Raw genomic sequence first — 16206 nt, 5'->3', positions numbered from 1 at the left:
GACCCTACTCACATGACAACAGAGAGCATTAAAAGATAGGATTAGTAGCACTTCTGCAAGCCTGCATTCAGAGGTGACCTCACCTACACCTTTCCTATTGCTCACTCCTTTACTCCCAGGGCAGTAACCTGCCCATCACCAAACCTGCCTTGGTGATGCTAGCCTCAGGTTGATGGTCTCCTCAGGACTATACATCAGCTCACCTTTTAGATGATGAATCTTTTCAGTGTTCTGTCTAATGGTATCTGAATCTCCAAAGGTTACTGAAGTGTGAATCACAGCAGACTGACCAATCCTTATAGAAAACAGAAGGCAAAGAATAAATTGCTGTTAGGATTTGAAGTAGTCTTTGAAAAGCAAATTCAATAGGAAAAATGAACTGAGAAGTGCCTGGCTTATACACTGCCACTACAAACTGCCCCCTGGAGTCTGCAGAATGGTGAGCCATTTGTCAGTCTACTCAGTGTCCAAGTAGCTTTGACGTGCACTGGTGGTGATTTTACTAATATTACTCCCATGGGCAGAGAAGCAAAGACTAGGGAAAATTAAGGAGAATATTTGTAATTTTCCTTTAAAATAAGGCAATGGTTGCTACACAAGGACAGCAAATTACAGTTTTGTTCCCTACAAGCCAAGTCACAGATTGAAATAATTTAATGTTGAAATTGTGGCACAAGTTTGCAAATTATAGCAAAGCCTTTCTAACAGAGTGGTATGGGAACTATGAATACGTGTGTTGGGGAAGCTACATGCAAGCAGAAAGTAAGGATGAGCTTTCTGAAGCCAAATAGAGGACAAAGTCACAATGAAATTCATGATGACGTGGTGGCTAGACTTTCTAACCAGCCTTTTTTTCTAGGCCCCTTTTTGTGTTCTTTTCCTAAAAAAAGAGATGACTAAGTTCGAAAAGTTGGGTATTGAAGAGTGAGGTAATGTCAGCATTTAGGCTGTCTGTTCAACCTTAATTTGGCCCTTGAGAGTATGAATTATGATATTGCCTTTAATTAGATGATCACAAAATATTTTTTCCTGTGCCTCATTCGTAACACTTGATGGATGATGCTCACTGAATGATGAAACTCTATTTTGTTTTTTCCTCGTGGTTCAAGGTGTGGCAGTCTCCCTTATTTACTGCACACTGTGCTCTTCTCCAACAACAAAACTAATGATTCCTTTGCAGAATTTTCTATGTGGTTTATCATTACAGCTACAGCATAACAAACACTACTAATTTCATTTTATTGCAGTCCTCGAGGGAAAAGCTAGAGTTTTTTTCACTTAGTTCATCCATCTAGAACCTATTCTCATTGCTCAGGTTGTCATCAAAGCTTTGCTTCCCTCACACTTCTATGCAGCTTTATTTGCACCAGCTCTGGGGAGGTATTGACAATACACGGAAGCAAAGTGGCTTCCCCATTCTGGTCTGTGTCTTGGGTAGCTGAGGCATGGAGAGGATCAACAGATCAGGGATGGCAGGGAAAATCCTATTCAGCCACAAGATGGACTCTTCCCAAAGTTGATAAGCACTCTGGAGAATTACCTGTGCACTACAGGGAAATGCAGGCTCAATTTTTTCCTAAAATTTGGACAAAGACAAATAGATATCCCCCATAAATTCAGAAGTGCTACAAACATAAATGTTCTCCTCAGACTGAGTTCCACAGCAAAAGTAGAGAAAAGTTTTCCAGACTTTTTTTTTCATAGACTTGCACTTGGAAATAAATGACTTGTTCTGACAAAAGCTTTTCACCAAAAAATAGTTCCCCCAAGAGAAATACCTTTCAGGGACAATTTCAGCCAAGATGGTTGAAATTTGGCAAGTTTACAAGTGACTTTTATTTTAGTCATCATTCATCCATCATCTTTCTTAAGAATGATGGATTGTGTAATCCTAAAGGGAATGAACACAGTCTAGAGGAGTGCTCTCTGGGTACACAGGCCCCCAAGTTATTTATATCATGGTTCATACATCAGAGGCTGGATTTAATGCTCTAAAATGTTTTTGACTTTAAGTACGATGATTCAAAGCTCACAGGAGGTGGAGAACTTTTTGAGATGTGAGAAGACAAATTGAGTTCAAACCTTCTTGGAATACTATAAATTTTCTTAAACTAAATGGAACCCACCACATTTTGTGTCACTTATATTGCCTTTGGCTAACATTGCCAACCTCAGGGGCTTAACTGAGATCTAAGCTTGGTGTCTATTTTTTTGAGGTGCTGAATATTCACAAATTCACAGATATGAGGAATGACAACTTTAAGCATGCCTATGCTATACCTCTGAAAGGGAGCTTTCTTTCTTTGGACACCTACCTATGGATTCATCTATGCAATTTTCATCTCTGACATTTCTGTTCTCTTTATATTCTTAATACATTTTCTATATTGCATATAATGACATGGTATTAGAAGAAAAACCTATCTTGACCAGGTGCAAAACTTGCCAAGAAGAAGGAATCTTTTAATCAATGTCAGTTTTTGAGATCTCAGACATTCAGTACTCAGTGTGCCATATATACTGCAGACATGATCAGAGTGTGCTCTAGCAAAATGGGTACAGCTATGTGGCATTTTGGTACTTCTTGTTTTTATTTAACACATTCTTCCCATCAGAATGAATCCTTGAATTCTGTGAAGAAAACAATACCCATGAAATAATTTATCTTTTAAAAAAAGTAAAAAAAAAAAAAGTTAAAAAAAGTAAAAAAAAAAAAAAAGTCCTAGACTTAACAGCAGAGCATAGGTTATGCAAATTCTTCATATGACAAAAAGTCAACAGGATTTGTGCTTCGGGCTTCCCGCCCTAAGCCACAGTTGCTGCTTTTGGAAAATACAGCCAGATCCCCAGAACATTCATTGTCCACCACTACTTTCATGTGCTGCCACAGCTTTCAGAAGCAGTGACTTTAAACAGTTCCTAGCTCATTAAACATGACTGAATCCATGCCTTGTTTCCTTCCTGAGTTTTAAAAGCCTGTTGCAAATGACATCGTGCACATGTAATGGGGAGTTCAGGAGCAGCAGAACATTATTTCCCTAATGCAAGGCCACATGCCTATGGCTACTTGCTTCCAAATTCTACTGGGTTTGTGGGTCCTGTCCTTTCCCTCTGTAGGATCATTAGAGGAGCCACTTCTTTAGCTGGCCACTTATTTCCATGAAATTTCTAGTATTTTGCTTAGCTGCAAAATCTTTGCAACTCTTGATCAGCAAGTTAAAAATAATCTAGCAGATGGACAGACAAAGACAATATCATTACGGAGTCTTATTTTTGAAGGAAACAAACCCAAAAGAACATTGTTGACCTTCTGCCATTTCATATGATAGTGTGTACATAAATACATTTAAAAAGTACTGTGGAGGCATGTAATGAGTTGCATGAGATCAATTTTCTCCAGAGTTATTCCATAGCAGAAACACTGTTAAACCGTATTAAAACTCTGCAGAAATCCTGTTACTAAAACCAGCACATTAACACTATACATACTCGAAGTGCTCTGCCTGTGTTAAAATAAATGACTAAATACACCTAATGAACAAATATGTGATATGAATACTGATATTTGGATCATAAAGCTGCTTTTAAAATAAATATTCTCTTGCCAAAAATTATTCTATTCACTTTTAGTTCTAGACAATTTTTTCTGCCTACTAGAGTTACTTCTTAATTGTCTAATAATTAAACAGAATCATGTCAAACTTAATCACTAGTATTTTGCAATTGAATTCCTTATACAAACAGGCATACGCTTAACTTTAAACATTTGCTTATGTGCCTACCTGAAGTAAGACTTAAATGCTCTCTCTTGTACAACACAAACAGCTCAGTAACCTTTTGAAGTTACAACTTGAAAATGCAGGATCTCTATTTTACTATGAAAATAAGAAGAAAAATCTTCATGTAGAAATGATATAATCTACAGTTGACACTGGAAAACCTGAAAACGTATCATTCAAATGCCATCAATCCATCTAAAATTTCAAGCATCAGTATGAAGAAACAGAAATGCAAGGATAATTTAATCTTTATTTAGGTCTTAAGATCTTAACATTGCAAGTAAGGTTTCACTGGACTGGTAAAATTATTAACAGAACAAATTTAAGGCAGCTGTTACATAGTGTTACATTAATATTTCAGTCAGACTGAACTCTTCTTTAGATACATTCATGCAATTAACATCTATGCTGTAATTTGAAATATATAGGATTGCTTTGTTTCCCTGTATTAGACCTATCTGGTAAGATTTTCTCAAACAATACAGAGAATGGACGCATTGTTCTTCTTGGCAGAAGTAAAAAGATCTAATGACTTAATGGTTTAATGACTTATTTGATTCAAGAAATGCATGTTGAGAATGCCTTGGAGATAATATACATCTTATATGTGTATATGTCACATGCAAGCATGGAGAAATTGAAGGTTCAAACATTAATACTATTCTTAGCTAAAATCATTTTCCCCCCATATAAAATCCAAAAATATCCTTGCACTGAAAAGTGGGCCCATGAAACTTCCTCCTTTCCAAAAGATTCCTCCCAGGCCAAGCTCTGTTGGGGATGAGAAATCTTCCATGGAGCCATAAACAATCCTCTGTGTTGCCTCTTATTGTTCACTCCGATTTTGGCTTTTCTTTTCCTTCTTCAATACCTGAAAACATATGGAGAGCAGCTTTTAAAAATCTCTCAATGAACACCACTGAAGGGCTTGCTTAGAGAGGTTCCTCTAGTGCATTAATCTTTCTTTTCCCTTTATTGATGTTGTTTCTCTTGAACTTGGCTCGCACGTGTTACCTCACCTGCTGTGAAGGAAAGGAGCATCTGCACACCTGATGGCAGTGGCTGTCCAGTAATGAGCTGCACAATTCTCCCTCCCTCCCATTTTCAGATCAGGCTGACCCCCTGCCGCACGCCCAGCCTTTGACAGCTGCAGGGGTCTGGGAACACTTGGTTCCCTCACCTGCTCTGCTTACCTACTAGCAAACCAAATTAGATGTTACTATAGCTTAATCTAAGCAACAAACTTTGTTTGAAAGAAAATTTTAATAATTGTGTTTCAGAATCGAATAATTTGAAGTCCCTCTCCATTTCAACACTGGTTTTTTAAGTATTTGCAGGTACATCTCCCTTTTTTGAAAGTACAAGAATGAAGAAACAATTACTGCTGAGAGCATGCCTCTCTTCTTGTAATAGCCATTTCTTTTAGTAGTATCAGGAGGATTGAGTTGAGTGTAGGGCTCCTTAAAGAACTTATTCTAGCTGCAGAACTCGTCTCTTTTCTATGCTGAGCAAAGCCTGGGCCGGGCAGCAGACTGTGTTTTTTCTGGCAATGGAAACATTCAGCTATTTCATATGCCTATTCCTGGACAATGAGTTACTACTGGTATCTGACAAAAGTATTGTTCTTCTGACTAAGCCCTCTCTGCCAGACATCTCAAATACAAATATTTCTTTTGGAGCTTTTCAGGCCTGCTGCATGATGGAAAAGAAAGACTTATGATAACCAAAGGCAAAAAAGAAGCAATGCTTGAGAATGCTGAGAGGAAAATCCAGTCACAAGTAAGATCACCTGCTAGTGCAATAAATGCATAGGCGCTAAGTACACTGTAAATCACTTAAAAATATAGTTAATGAATTCCAGTATGGGAAACAATAAGATTCATCTGCAGTTAGAAAGCACAACTGCAGAGCTGCCTTGCTGAAAGAAACACCAAGACAAATGGGTCTGTGTGTTGCCAAAACCCAAGTGCAATGGCCCTGGGTGTTGCTGGCACACCAGTGTAACGGGAGAGGCACAGTTGAAGGTTTAACAACCAAAACAAGAGACCGGGACCAATAGATTACAGACAGTTTACAATGTTGCTCTGGAGCCAATCTTAAGTCTTCTGCTTTCTCCTAGAAGGAACTTTCCCAATAATTTTAAAAGCTGTTTTATTTGCCTTTTTGAAAGCACCTCTTTCCTTTCTTCTGAAGCACTCCACTGCAGATGCATCAAATAGTTTGGCAGGAATGCAGATATCCTCAAAATTGTGGACAGACACTGGCTTGTACAAAGGGCAAATTTTTCCTTCCCTACTATGTTTGTGGTTTAACTTGGAAAAACTAACTGCAAATCATTTTGTCAGTAGTGAGGTTCTATTTAATACATCTCCAGAGGCAAATAAAAAAAAACTCCAAACCCAAACCAACCCCTTCTCACCCCAGAAATCTTCTCATGGCAGACTGTTTTGATTTGCAGTCTTACTGCTCAAAAGCCCCTTTTAAGTGTACAGTTTTCAAATAATATTTTCCCAGGTCTCTCATGGTGAGAGAGTGGCATAATTTTACATCTCTGCTGTTTGTGGTGCTCCTGCCACATGTTTCGGGTTAAGTTTGTGCAAAGCTTAGCAAACCAGCAGGTGACTCATGGCATTTTCTGTTTTGCAAGTGCTTGAGCCACAAAGGACTTGGGATCAATATTCCTTATCTACATCAAGGAAATGATGGAGAGGACAATAATGCCAGGGTAAACCTTGAAAGATGTTGGAAGAATGACCCAACTGAGTTAGCTCCTCTAGGGCGGAGGGCTGCAAGGAGCAGGAAGCGTGTTATGCATACTTTGGAATACTGCAGGAGATTTTCAACCATCTACTTATTCATGGACTTGCTAAGAATATGTGATTCTTTACCACACTATTTTTCTTCATATAGGACTTAGGTCAAGTGAAATTATTTTTTGCAGCTGCCTTTTTTAGAAACACCTTTCATGAATTAACTTGAAGAAGTTAAATAAATGTGAATTTGACATCAAACTGAGGACCGAATACCCTTCTTGAACACTATGAGCAGTGATTGATGGTCCTAAGGCATCTAAATCTAAAAGGCATTTTATACCTGGATGCTAATACGAGCAAATGGAAGGTAAAACTGCTTTGAGCTTCTAGCATTAGATTCTACCTGGTGTTGAAGGACTTGTTAAAGAGAGCTCTGTGTGCCATTAGCTACCATGTGAATTTTCTTCCCTCCAGTTGTGATTTGCCACAGCAGCAATTATGAATGCTGTTTGCTTATTTAATTCAATTTGATAAATGAAAAACACCTTTCATAGATAAAAGGAACCTACTTTTGATCCTGTGTTTGTCTTATTTTCCCTTTTCCTCTCCTCAGCAATGGGTGGCTTAGGCAGGATAGATGATGTAGAGTCTGTACAATTAAGTTTAAAGTAATCTTGCATTCTTGTTATTTCACTGACAAGCACATGTTAATTTTCCCTAAGTAAATTTATACGTGAAAAAACACCTTATACCTGAAAATACTATGAGAGTATATTTTCATTTCTCAGCCTAAGCTTACCATTAATGGCATTTGAACAGAATGATACTTTATTCTAGCTGAATTTAATGGGTTCATCAGCTAATAAGTGGGTTGTAAACATCTCAGGTAATTGCCAAGAACTCTTAAATTAGTACTGTAGGTTATAAAAGAGAATACATATTCATAGCTCCTCAGGCTCTTCAGCAGCCATTCTGTTCATACGTCTGTTTTTAAGGGCAGGCAAGCAAGATGTTTCAGTGGAACTTCTGTCATTTTCCTTTGTTTTAGTCAGCTCAAAACATTCTACACTTTCAGAAAAACATACTCAAGTCCTGATGGTGTATTTCACGAGATAATATTCCAAAACAATACTCACATTTTTGTGTATCCCAGATGTAGTTGTTCAGGACTTCTCCCATCAAGTAGAATACATTAATTATTACGGTAACAGCTGCAAAAAAGATTATTTTGACACCTGGGCTGAGGTGCTCAAGAAGTGGGTACACCCACACTCCTGTAACGTGGTGAATCCAGCATACCCTGAAACAAAACAAAAATAACAAGCACTGACTCTTGCAGCCTCGTTTTACAAAAGTTAACTTGGCCTGTAGGCTTACCTACCGCAACCCAAAATGCAATTATTTGGAAGGCCTGCAAGTTGCAGCATGTGGATGACATCCATCCCGAACAGACATCAAAAATGATGAAACTATGACTGATTTCTCACTTTCTTACTGCTTTGCTTTCAATTTATTATGAGCAGTTGGCCAGTTTTCATTTCTGATGTAGGCAGGTATTTCCTTGCTCATTTATATTTCCGAGGAAACCCCTGTTTGGTGCCAAAGCTGGAAACTGCAGCAGCCTCTGTTCCAAGCACGTTCTTCATCCTAAGAGCATTCAGGGTTCTACAGGCTCTCCTACCATCTCTCTCTGCTTTCTGCAGTATCCTACTTTCACTTCATACACATTTGCGTTTTTCTTTCACTTTTCCTCGCTACACATGGTAATCAGTTTTTGGGTTTGCCAGAAGCATATGGTTTAGATTCTCTTTGAGAGAATAGTTTCTTCAGCAACTATGTTTTAGATTGGTCTTCCTTTTCGTTCAGTTACCTGCTATAATTCGGAAGCTAGTAATTTTTCTCTAGGTAAGATAAATACTTTTAAAAGAAGACCAAATAAAAACACACCTCAAAAGTAGTGCCCAGCCCCACAGCCAATATACAGCAAAGGAAAAGGACTGATGGTGGTTTGCTGGTGACACAGATTTTTAGCATTCAGCTACACGGGACATTGTTGGTACACTAACTCAAGAGACAGATTATCAGCTTTACTGCAGAGCAGCCTGAAGAAGCACTCCAGGTGTGTGGTTTTGCTGTGTATGGCTGCAGTGGACACTGGTATTCTCTGATGGGATCACTTTTGTGTTGAGATCTGATGCAGTGAGTGGTGAAGTCAGAGGGAGCAGAGAGAGTCCATGCATTCCAGTAGGTGTAAGTTAAGAAAAGCAAATACTGGCAAACAACTGAGCAAACATCTCAGAGGCTAACTGGGTAAAGTACTTAGTGAAGGTAGGCTGGGGCTTTGCTGGGTTCTCTTCAAGAATGTGAATATTTTCCTTTCTGCCCTGGAAATTTGAGAGAAAAGCTCACAGTGAAGCACAGCTACAGCAGCTGCACAGACTGTTATAGATGGGGATTTCCATGTCCACATTGCTTTGCTTCACTTGCTGATGTTTCTATTTGTTTAAGGAAGATTTTTGATCACTAGATCAGCAGTCAAAGGCTCCTAAAGGGCAGAGACAGAGAAATCCACATGACACTGTTACCATAATTCTGTCACACAGGAAGTACAGAATCCCTGTTTAACAATCGCCCTGGAAATGTACATGGTTGTCATAGCTTCCCTCCTCCTTGGCAAAGCTTTTATTACAGCCAAACCCTTAACAGTTGGACACTTCACTTGGGAAACTACATGTGTCAGTAAATTAATCTGCATGATCTAAATGCAATTAAACCCCCTTTCTCCAAATCAGTTCACATACGGGAAATTATCTCTGTACTTTACAGTTATTTTCCCCAGTATTCTTCTGTGATAGAATTAACCTGACAAGATAAAATTATCTAGGAAGAAATGAAGGGTTCCTGTGTAACCTATGGTAACAGGGGAAACCATTATCCTCTTGATGAAAGAAAGAAGTTGAGACAGTTGAGTAGAAGGTAATGGGATGTCTCCTACTACCAGGTTGGCTTAGCAGGGAATGCCTATTATCACCTAACGATTTTCAGTTTCATTTGCTTTTTTTTCCCTAATGATCATTCTGTGAAAAACAAGCTCCAAGGAAAAAGACTGAAAAAGAGCCAATATTTTTTTCACTTATTTTCTCGTGTGTGATGAAACTTCCCAGGATTATAAAGTACCTTTTACAGAGGGACTTTTCAAGGGACCTTCTAAACAGCATCTATGTAGCCAACTTCATAAACCAAGTAGAAGTGGCTTTTACTACAACACATTTATGCTAGAAAGAGGAAGCATTTTCTAAATCTAAGCAATGAGTCACTGATGAGCTCCTGCGTATCAGCTGGCTCTGGTTAGTTCAGGCTTTGCGGACAGCTCACACACTCTGCTGCACTCCCTGCGTGGTGATGCTGCTCGTGCCTTCAGTGTGGCTGTTGTGTGCCTGTCCCCGGGGTGGCCACACTGTCAGCACTGCTTTGAGCACAACAAGGACCAAGCACTGCTCTGGAGACAACAGTCACAAACCCCACCTGATCCTTCTAAAAATGAGCTGCACCATGCTGCTGGCTACGCTGGGGTGGAGTAATATTAGCCTTCTCTCCGCTGAGCAGTGACACACTGACTGCTCCCGCATTGTCTGTACTACAAACCGGAGCAGCAAAGGGATGACTGCTGCCATGGAAACCCCACCTGGTGGCCTTTCTTAGCGGGTTCGCTCCTGCTGGAATACAGGCGGTCTGAGGCTGCACTAGAAAGGGCTGATCAGCCACTCGCATAAAGCTTCCACACGAGAGTGCTGATTGCCAGAGTTAATGAATGCCTTCAGTGCTGTGCTGCAATTCCAGTAGCCGTTACTCCTATCCAGCCTCATTATTAGTTAAGCACAGGGAAGCAGGCATTAAGATTTACTTAGGCGTGCAAATCTAGATCAAATTGAAGACTTTGTTATTGAACAGGTGTAAAAAAATATGTCATTTAGATAGAAAGAAACTGAGGAGAAAAAGTTTAAACTAAAACTGGACTGGCTACTTCTGAGAAGATAAAATTAACCTGAACCTCCCTGTGATTTGAAACAGTAGCAGCTGTATGTAGACATAACTGTGTATTTTCAAAGATGAATGTGTTAGAGGTCATGGAGTTCATCTAGCCATTTGTTAGAAACAGGAAAGAGAGAAGGAATCGAAATATTCACACATTGTATTCAAATTAAAATGTCTGTTAAAAAAAATGGGTTGTTGTTTTTAGAAATTTTCAACCAGTTGGTGTAGAAATCAAAAAAAGCTATTTGAAAATGCAGAGTGTTGCTCGTTTTTCACAAGTCTGTCAAAAATGTGACTTTGTAGCTGGTTTTTACTTCTACTATACAGTAGATGCCGTATATCTCTCCTATCAAAGTAATCAAGAGAAAATGAAAAGTATGCAGGGAACATAAACTTACATTTATTCTTTGGATATAGATCTTTTGTTAGTGAGGAAAAGTAAGCACAAAAATTTGTTGGAACCTTGTGGTTTATGTGTACTCTGTCAGTTTAAATTATATAGCTGTAACGACAGTATGTGTAAGACTTTAATCCTGAGAGAATCAAGCTCAACAAGTGGGTATAATAGCAGATAATAACCATGACACCTCATGAATTTTGTAATGGGAGATGTTGCATAAGGCAGTTGCTCCTTCATGGTGGCTACTCTCAGCTGTCACAGCTTGGCAGCACTTTGTTGTCTGGACTCTCAGAGAGAGTCTCCTCCCGTTTCCTGCCCAGCTTGAGTCCTCCATCATGATCTGTAGTCATCAACAACCAGTACTATGAGTTCTGGAAAAAGGGGCTGTTAGATGAGGGGCTATGTAACTTCTCAAGAGCAGCAAATGAAAGGACACAGAATAACAGTGTGTGACATAAAATGGGTGAAGAGCTCCCAGTTATCTTCCTTGTGACAGAAGAATTACATCAACACAACTCAGAGACAAGAAATTTAAATCTGATAATGGAAACATCCTTCTGAATGATACCAAATTAATCTCTGGAATGCTCTACCCTACCTTCCAGTGATACATCACTGAAATATAGATACTAAAAAAAGTTTTGAAGTATGAAAGGCTGGAAGCATACATAGTCCACTCCTCTTCTCTAGGCCCTATCATGCAACTCTAGCAAGTTTCTGAAATCAGGAGATACTGCAAGCAATAAGAATGCACACAATTATGCCTAATTTTTAAGAGTACAAGGCATTTAAACCATCAAGACCAAAGGATCTAAGCACCTATGTTTTGACATAAGTTTTGGAAGAAAACTACTCTTGAAGGCTGGTTGTTTCATAATGGTCTGCTAAGCTCTCCTAAGCATCTGACATCAGCTATACCTGGAGCTTGGGTACATGACAACTCGCATCTGCAAACAGCAGTTCCTTTCTTGCAGAAGCAAATCCCCTCCCAGATCTTCAGTGCTCTTTGTATTTCCAGTGACTGGCACAAAGGAAGGCTGAACCCTTGCTTCCAGACAAATTGTAGACCAGTTCCCAGTGGCTAGTCCTTAGTAAACAACAGAACACAGGCATTTTCTACACCTTTATTTCATGATCTTTTTCAGCATCACTCTCTTCCTTTTCCACAAAGAGTGGTAACTTTACCCAGAGCTACTGAAATGTGGAATGTCTTCCAAATGAGGTGATGGACTTACAGCAGCCTAGACATTCAAAACAAACAAACAAATCATTTGTGGTTGTAGTGTAGGACCAATCTTGTGCTTTCAGAGACAGGAACGAAGACCCACACTAAATTTGTTCTACTTTTGGTTTCTCATACTGATTGATGAGAGGCACATCTTCCTAACTCCCCCCAAAAACACAGGAGAGTTTGTTCTGCATCTAATCAGAATTCTTAAGATCTCAGCTATATTAAGATGCTGAGCTTCTTATATTAACAGCCAGCCAGACCTAATACACCTACACCAGGAATGTACATAGTTTAGAAATTTTAAGGACTAAAATGTAAGTTCAATAAAGAATCATAATTTAGGAAATATCAGCAATTTTCCCCTCTTGTTCCATTTTCTTAATGCTGGATTCTTCTCCATTCATCTGAGTGGAGAACAATACGTGGGTCACAGGAATGTGCTACTGGTGTGGAGTGGCTTATGCAGTCATCAGTAGACAAGTCCTGAGAAACTGCAGCTGCAAATAAAGTCACATCCAAAACATACTCAGCATGACATGATGCTGGCATCCTCTGGAATGAAAAAAGCTTAGCAGGAATTTGTGTTTATGTACAGGTAGCTACAATGACAGAAACTTAACAGATTCACTGCAAAGCGCTGTCATCTCTGGCAGTCATCTATTTTGATAAATAATTTTTCATTTTAAATATAGTAATGGTTGCTATGCCTTCTTGAGCTATATTTTAAGGAGCTGCACAAGGAAGTGAGAACATATTACCCATGCATGTCATCTGTGATTGTGCTGTTGCTTTGACTGAAACATTTGAGGATGTGGAGGTGGAGGCAAGCCAGAAAGTAACAGTCCATAATGGCTATGTCAGACCTAACAGGCTGGGGATCCATACAGCCTTCTCTTGCTGAAAGCACTTCTGCCCTCCCACCCTCCTTCTGGGTCAGGTACAGGGGACATTAATCTACTCCTGGCCTATTTCTGCTGCTTCTCTTTCTTCCTACTCTTTCCTGTTCTGGGCAGGTCCAGCTCCAACTCTTTTCTCCTCCTCTGCATTGTCTCATATATCATCCACTTCTGCATCAGTCTCCTACTCTGATTTCAAAGTCTATTTCTCTCTCGCTCCCAGCATTCCCCACTTGCATGATTTCAGCTTTGAAACTGCTGACCTGTGAGCTGCATGTTTCCTTATCCACTTCTCTTCCAACCAATGATTTTAGTTCATTTCTTTTACTTGCCCACAGGACATTTTATAATTTTTTTTGTTTGTTTGGTTTTCTTCTCTGTCTCCACTGATCTTTACTGAACTTTTATGCTCGTGCTCACTTCCAAAAGCATGCATGACACCCTTCCTACATACAAACCCTCAGCACAGCCTAGCAAAGCCATGTTGTGTCTCTCTTACTCCATTGGTACCACCAACCTCAAAATTCCTTCTGGTTTTTCAATCCTGCCCTTCTTTATCAATATGACTGTCAATTCTCACCAAGCTTCACACTCTAACCCACCACCCCTCTCTTCTGAATGTCAAGGTTTGTCCTAGCAGTCTGTGCCAACATCTACTCTTTCTGATCTTCTCCTTCTATGGAGAATCACTAGTGGAAATCCTACAGCAAGCCTGATAGAATCAATCTCAAATTCATTCCAAATCCTCAGTGTACATTCCTTTCTTAAATTTGTTCAAGAAGAACTCAGCAAATTACCCCATCTAAATGCTCTCCCTCAGCGAATCCACGGAACTCTCCTAAAGTCATTTCAAGAGAAATTTTGTTTTCGAATGAAAGTTTAAAAGCTCTTTAAATAGATTTATAAAATAATGAAAGAATGAACCAAGTCCAAGCTTGGCACACGTGGAGGCAGCTCCTTGTGGATTTGAGATAGCAATAAGAGAGCAGATTAAGTCTTTTGCTCCCAAACATGCAGCCCAGCACGACTACAAGCAGTGGAGTCATATTCTTGGGGTCTGCTTTTTGGCATCCTGAAGTGCTCAAAAGTAGAGTACTTTTAAAATAAACGTATTTGTCTCAGTTTATTTTAGGGACATATTAGGCTCTGATATTAGTTACCATGAGGTCATTCTTGTTACAAGGAGCAACACATTTCTGGCTCTTTTCTGTTCCTTGACAACCAACTCCATAAACTCATTGGCAGAATTTTCTGGTAGTACTGGCAAACGCTCTGATTTTCTTAGCACTGTCTAGATTTAACAATTCAATACAAACTGTGACCTTTTCAAGCCATGCTAAATAAAGCCAATAGGCTTTTCCCATCTTATCCCATGGCCTCGATCCTGAAAGTCCATGTATGGTCTGCAACAAGCAATGCAAATCTGTTGGGGCACAGTTCCTTGTGAGCTCCCTCTCACAGAGAGTGCATGAGCTAAGTGTGCCTACTTAAAAACTCTTTGACTGAAGTGACTGAAGGGAGAGAATGAAAAAAAAACCCAACTAAAAAAAACCCCAAACAAACAAACAAAAAAACAAAAAACAAAAAACAAAAACAAAACCACAAACCAACAAAAAAACAACCAAACAAAAAAACCCCACAAAACCAAAACAAACAAACAAACAACAAACAAACAAAAAAACACCAAAGAAACCCCCCCACAAAAAAACCCCACCAAAAAAACCAGAAAGAAAAATGGAAAAAGCTTTTACTCTTTGAGAAGGGATGTTTCTCAGAAAACAAGTCTCTGAATCATGCTCAGTAGATCTCAAGTTATTTAGTTATGTTCTTCCAATTTCAGTGATGTTATTCAGATTTGTTTGCCAGTTTTCTTATTTACCAATCATACTTGAAAAAGCATTTGCTATTTTACCACCTCTTTCATACATGACAGATTCAGTAACATACAAAATAAAACAAGCTTTCCTCTACTTGGAGTTGAAAAAGGCATTCGCAGAATCAAACCTAAACAACATCCTCCTGTATGTTCCTTTCCAGTAAAAATTGCAAAACAATACATAAAACATGTAGAATGGTAAGAAAATTTCAGCTGAGATGGGAAGAGAATTCAAAATTCAAGAACAAAACATAGAGAACATCTGATTAGCAACTGTCTTTATTCTGAGAGTCGCAGTGAAAACACTTGCTGAGGGAAAAATGAAATAGGCAAAAGGACAAATTCTCAAGTGGGAGATCCCTAAATTTTAGTTAAAAATACACAAACCCAACTAAGCTCCACACCAGGACCCATGGTCAACCCTAGGTACAAAGGAAGGAAGTTCCACCAGGCTGTATGGAACTAGGTCATTTGCAGGTATAGTCTCATTTTAATACCCTGTGCTAACCTTGAGGGTTCTGCTACCAAGGACAACAAATCCCAGTTTAGCATTTCCAAGCCTTCTGCATGACTAAGGTCTCTACTGCAATGTGGTCACTCGGCAGCAGGAAGACAGTGGATTTCAGCTGTGAAAAAAAGGCACACCTTGAATGAGAGAGATGATGAACTCCTCACTTTTCATGCTTTCTGGTAGATTTTTCCAACCCGTGAATAAGATATATCATATTGATATAAGGGGACCAAGATATGGCTTGCAGCCCCTCAAACACATCTTGGATAGAGTCTTCAATAGCACCTGCAGGCTGAAGACATGCAGCACTTGCAAGCGATGGCACAGTGTAGCTTTTGTCTGCCTCCACTAACCTGCAAAGGCCTCTTTCCATAACAGTAAAAGGAGAAATGGGTTGTATGTGCATAATTTAGCAGGATAAACTTTTAAGATTGTCTCATCTCATTTAAAAAGAAATCACAACTTGGAAGAAGGTGAATCACTTGAGACTAGCCACATCTGCTTGGGAAACAATACATGTGTAGGCAAAACCAATTAACATCAAAAGCAAAGGGAGATGACCATAATCTCTGCCTGGGTAATTATTAATGCAGTAATTATTTAAAGCAGAATCTTCTCCTGCTTTACTTGTACTACAATTTTCTTTAACCTTGTAGCTGCAGGATACAGATGGACTGTAGTAGGCAGGATCAAGCTAGCTGAGCATCACACTGATACTTAAAGAT

The 16206-nt window shown here is 39.2% G+C and overlaps 1 protein-coding gene across 1 annotated transcript in view; it reads right to left on the bottom strand.

The window, feature by feature from the left end:
- Window positions 1–4009: 4009 nt before the first annotated feature.
- AIG1 (androgen induced 1) overlaps window positions 4010–16206 on the bottom strand; it is a 125075-nt gene continuing 112878 nt past the window's right edge. Inside the window, exons 5-6 of the mRNA XM_083855988.1 lie at window positions 7669–7832; window positions 4010–4650 (exon numbers count right to left, since the gene is read on the bottom strand). Of these exons, the coding sequence (XP_083712114.1) occupies window positions 4613–4650; window positions 7669–7832 (202 nt within the window). The 3' untranslated portion in view covers window positions 4010–4612. The remainder of the gene's footprint in view (window positions 4651–7668; window positions 7833–16206) is intronic.

This window comes from Zosterops lateralis, assembly GCF_965231275.1.
Source record: "Zosterops lateralis genome assembly, chromosome: 3".
Lineage (NCBI taxonomy): Eukaryota > Metazoa > Chordata > Aves > Passeriformes > Zosteropidae > Zosterops > Zosterops lateralis.
This window is presented reverse-complemented; position numbering and strand designations above follow the sequence as displayed.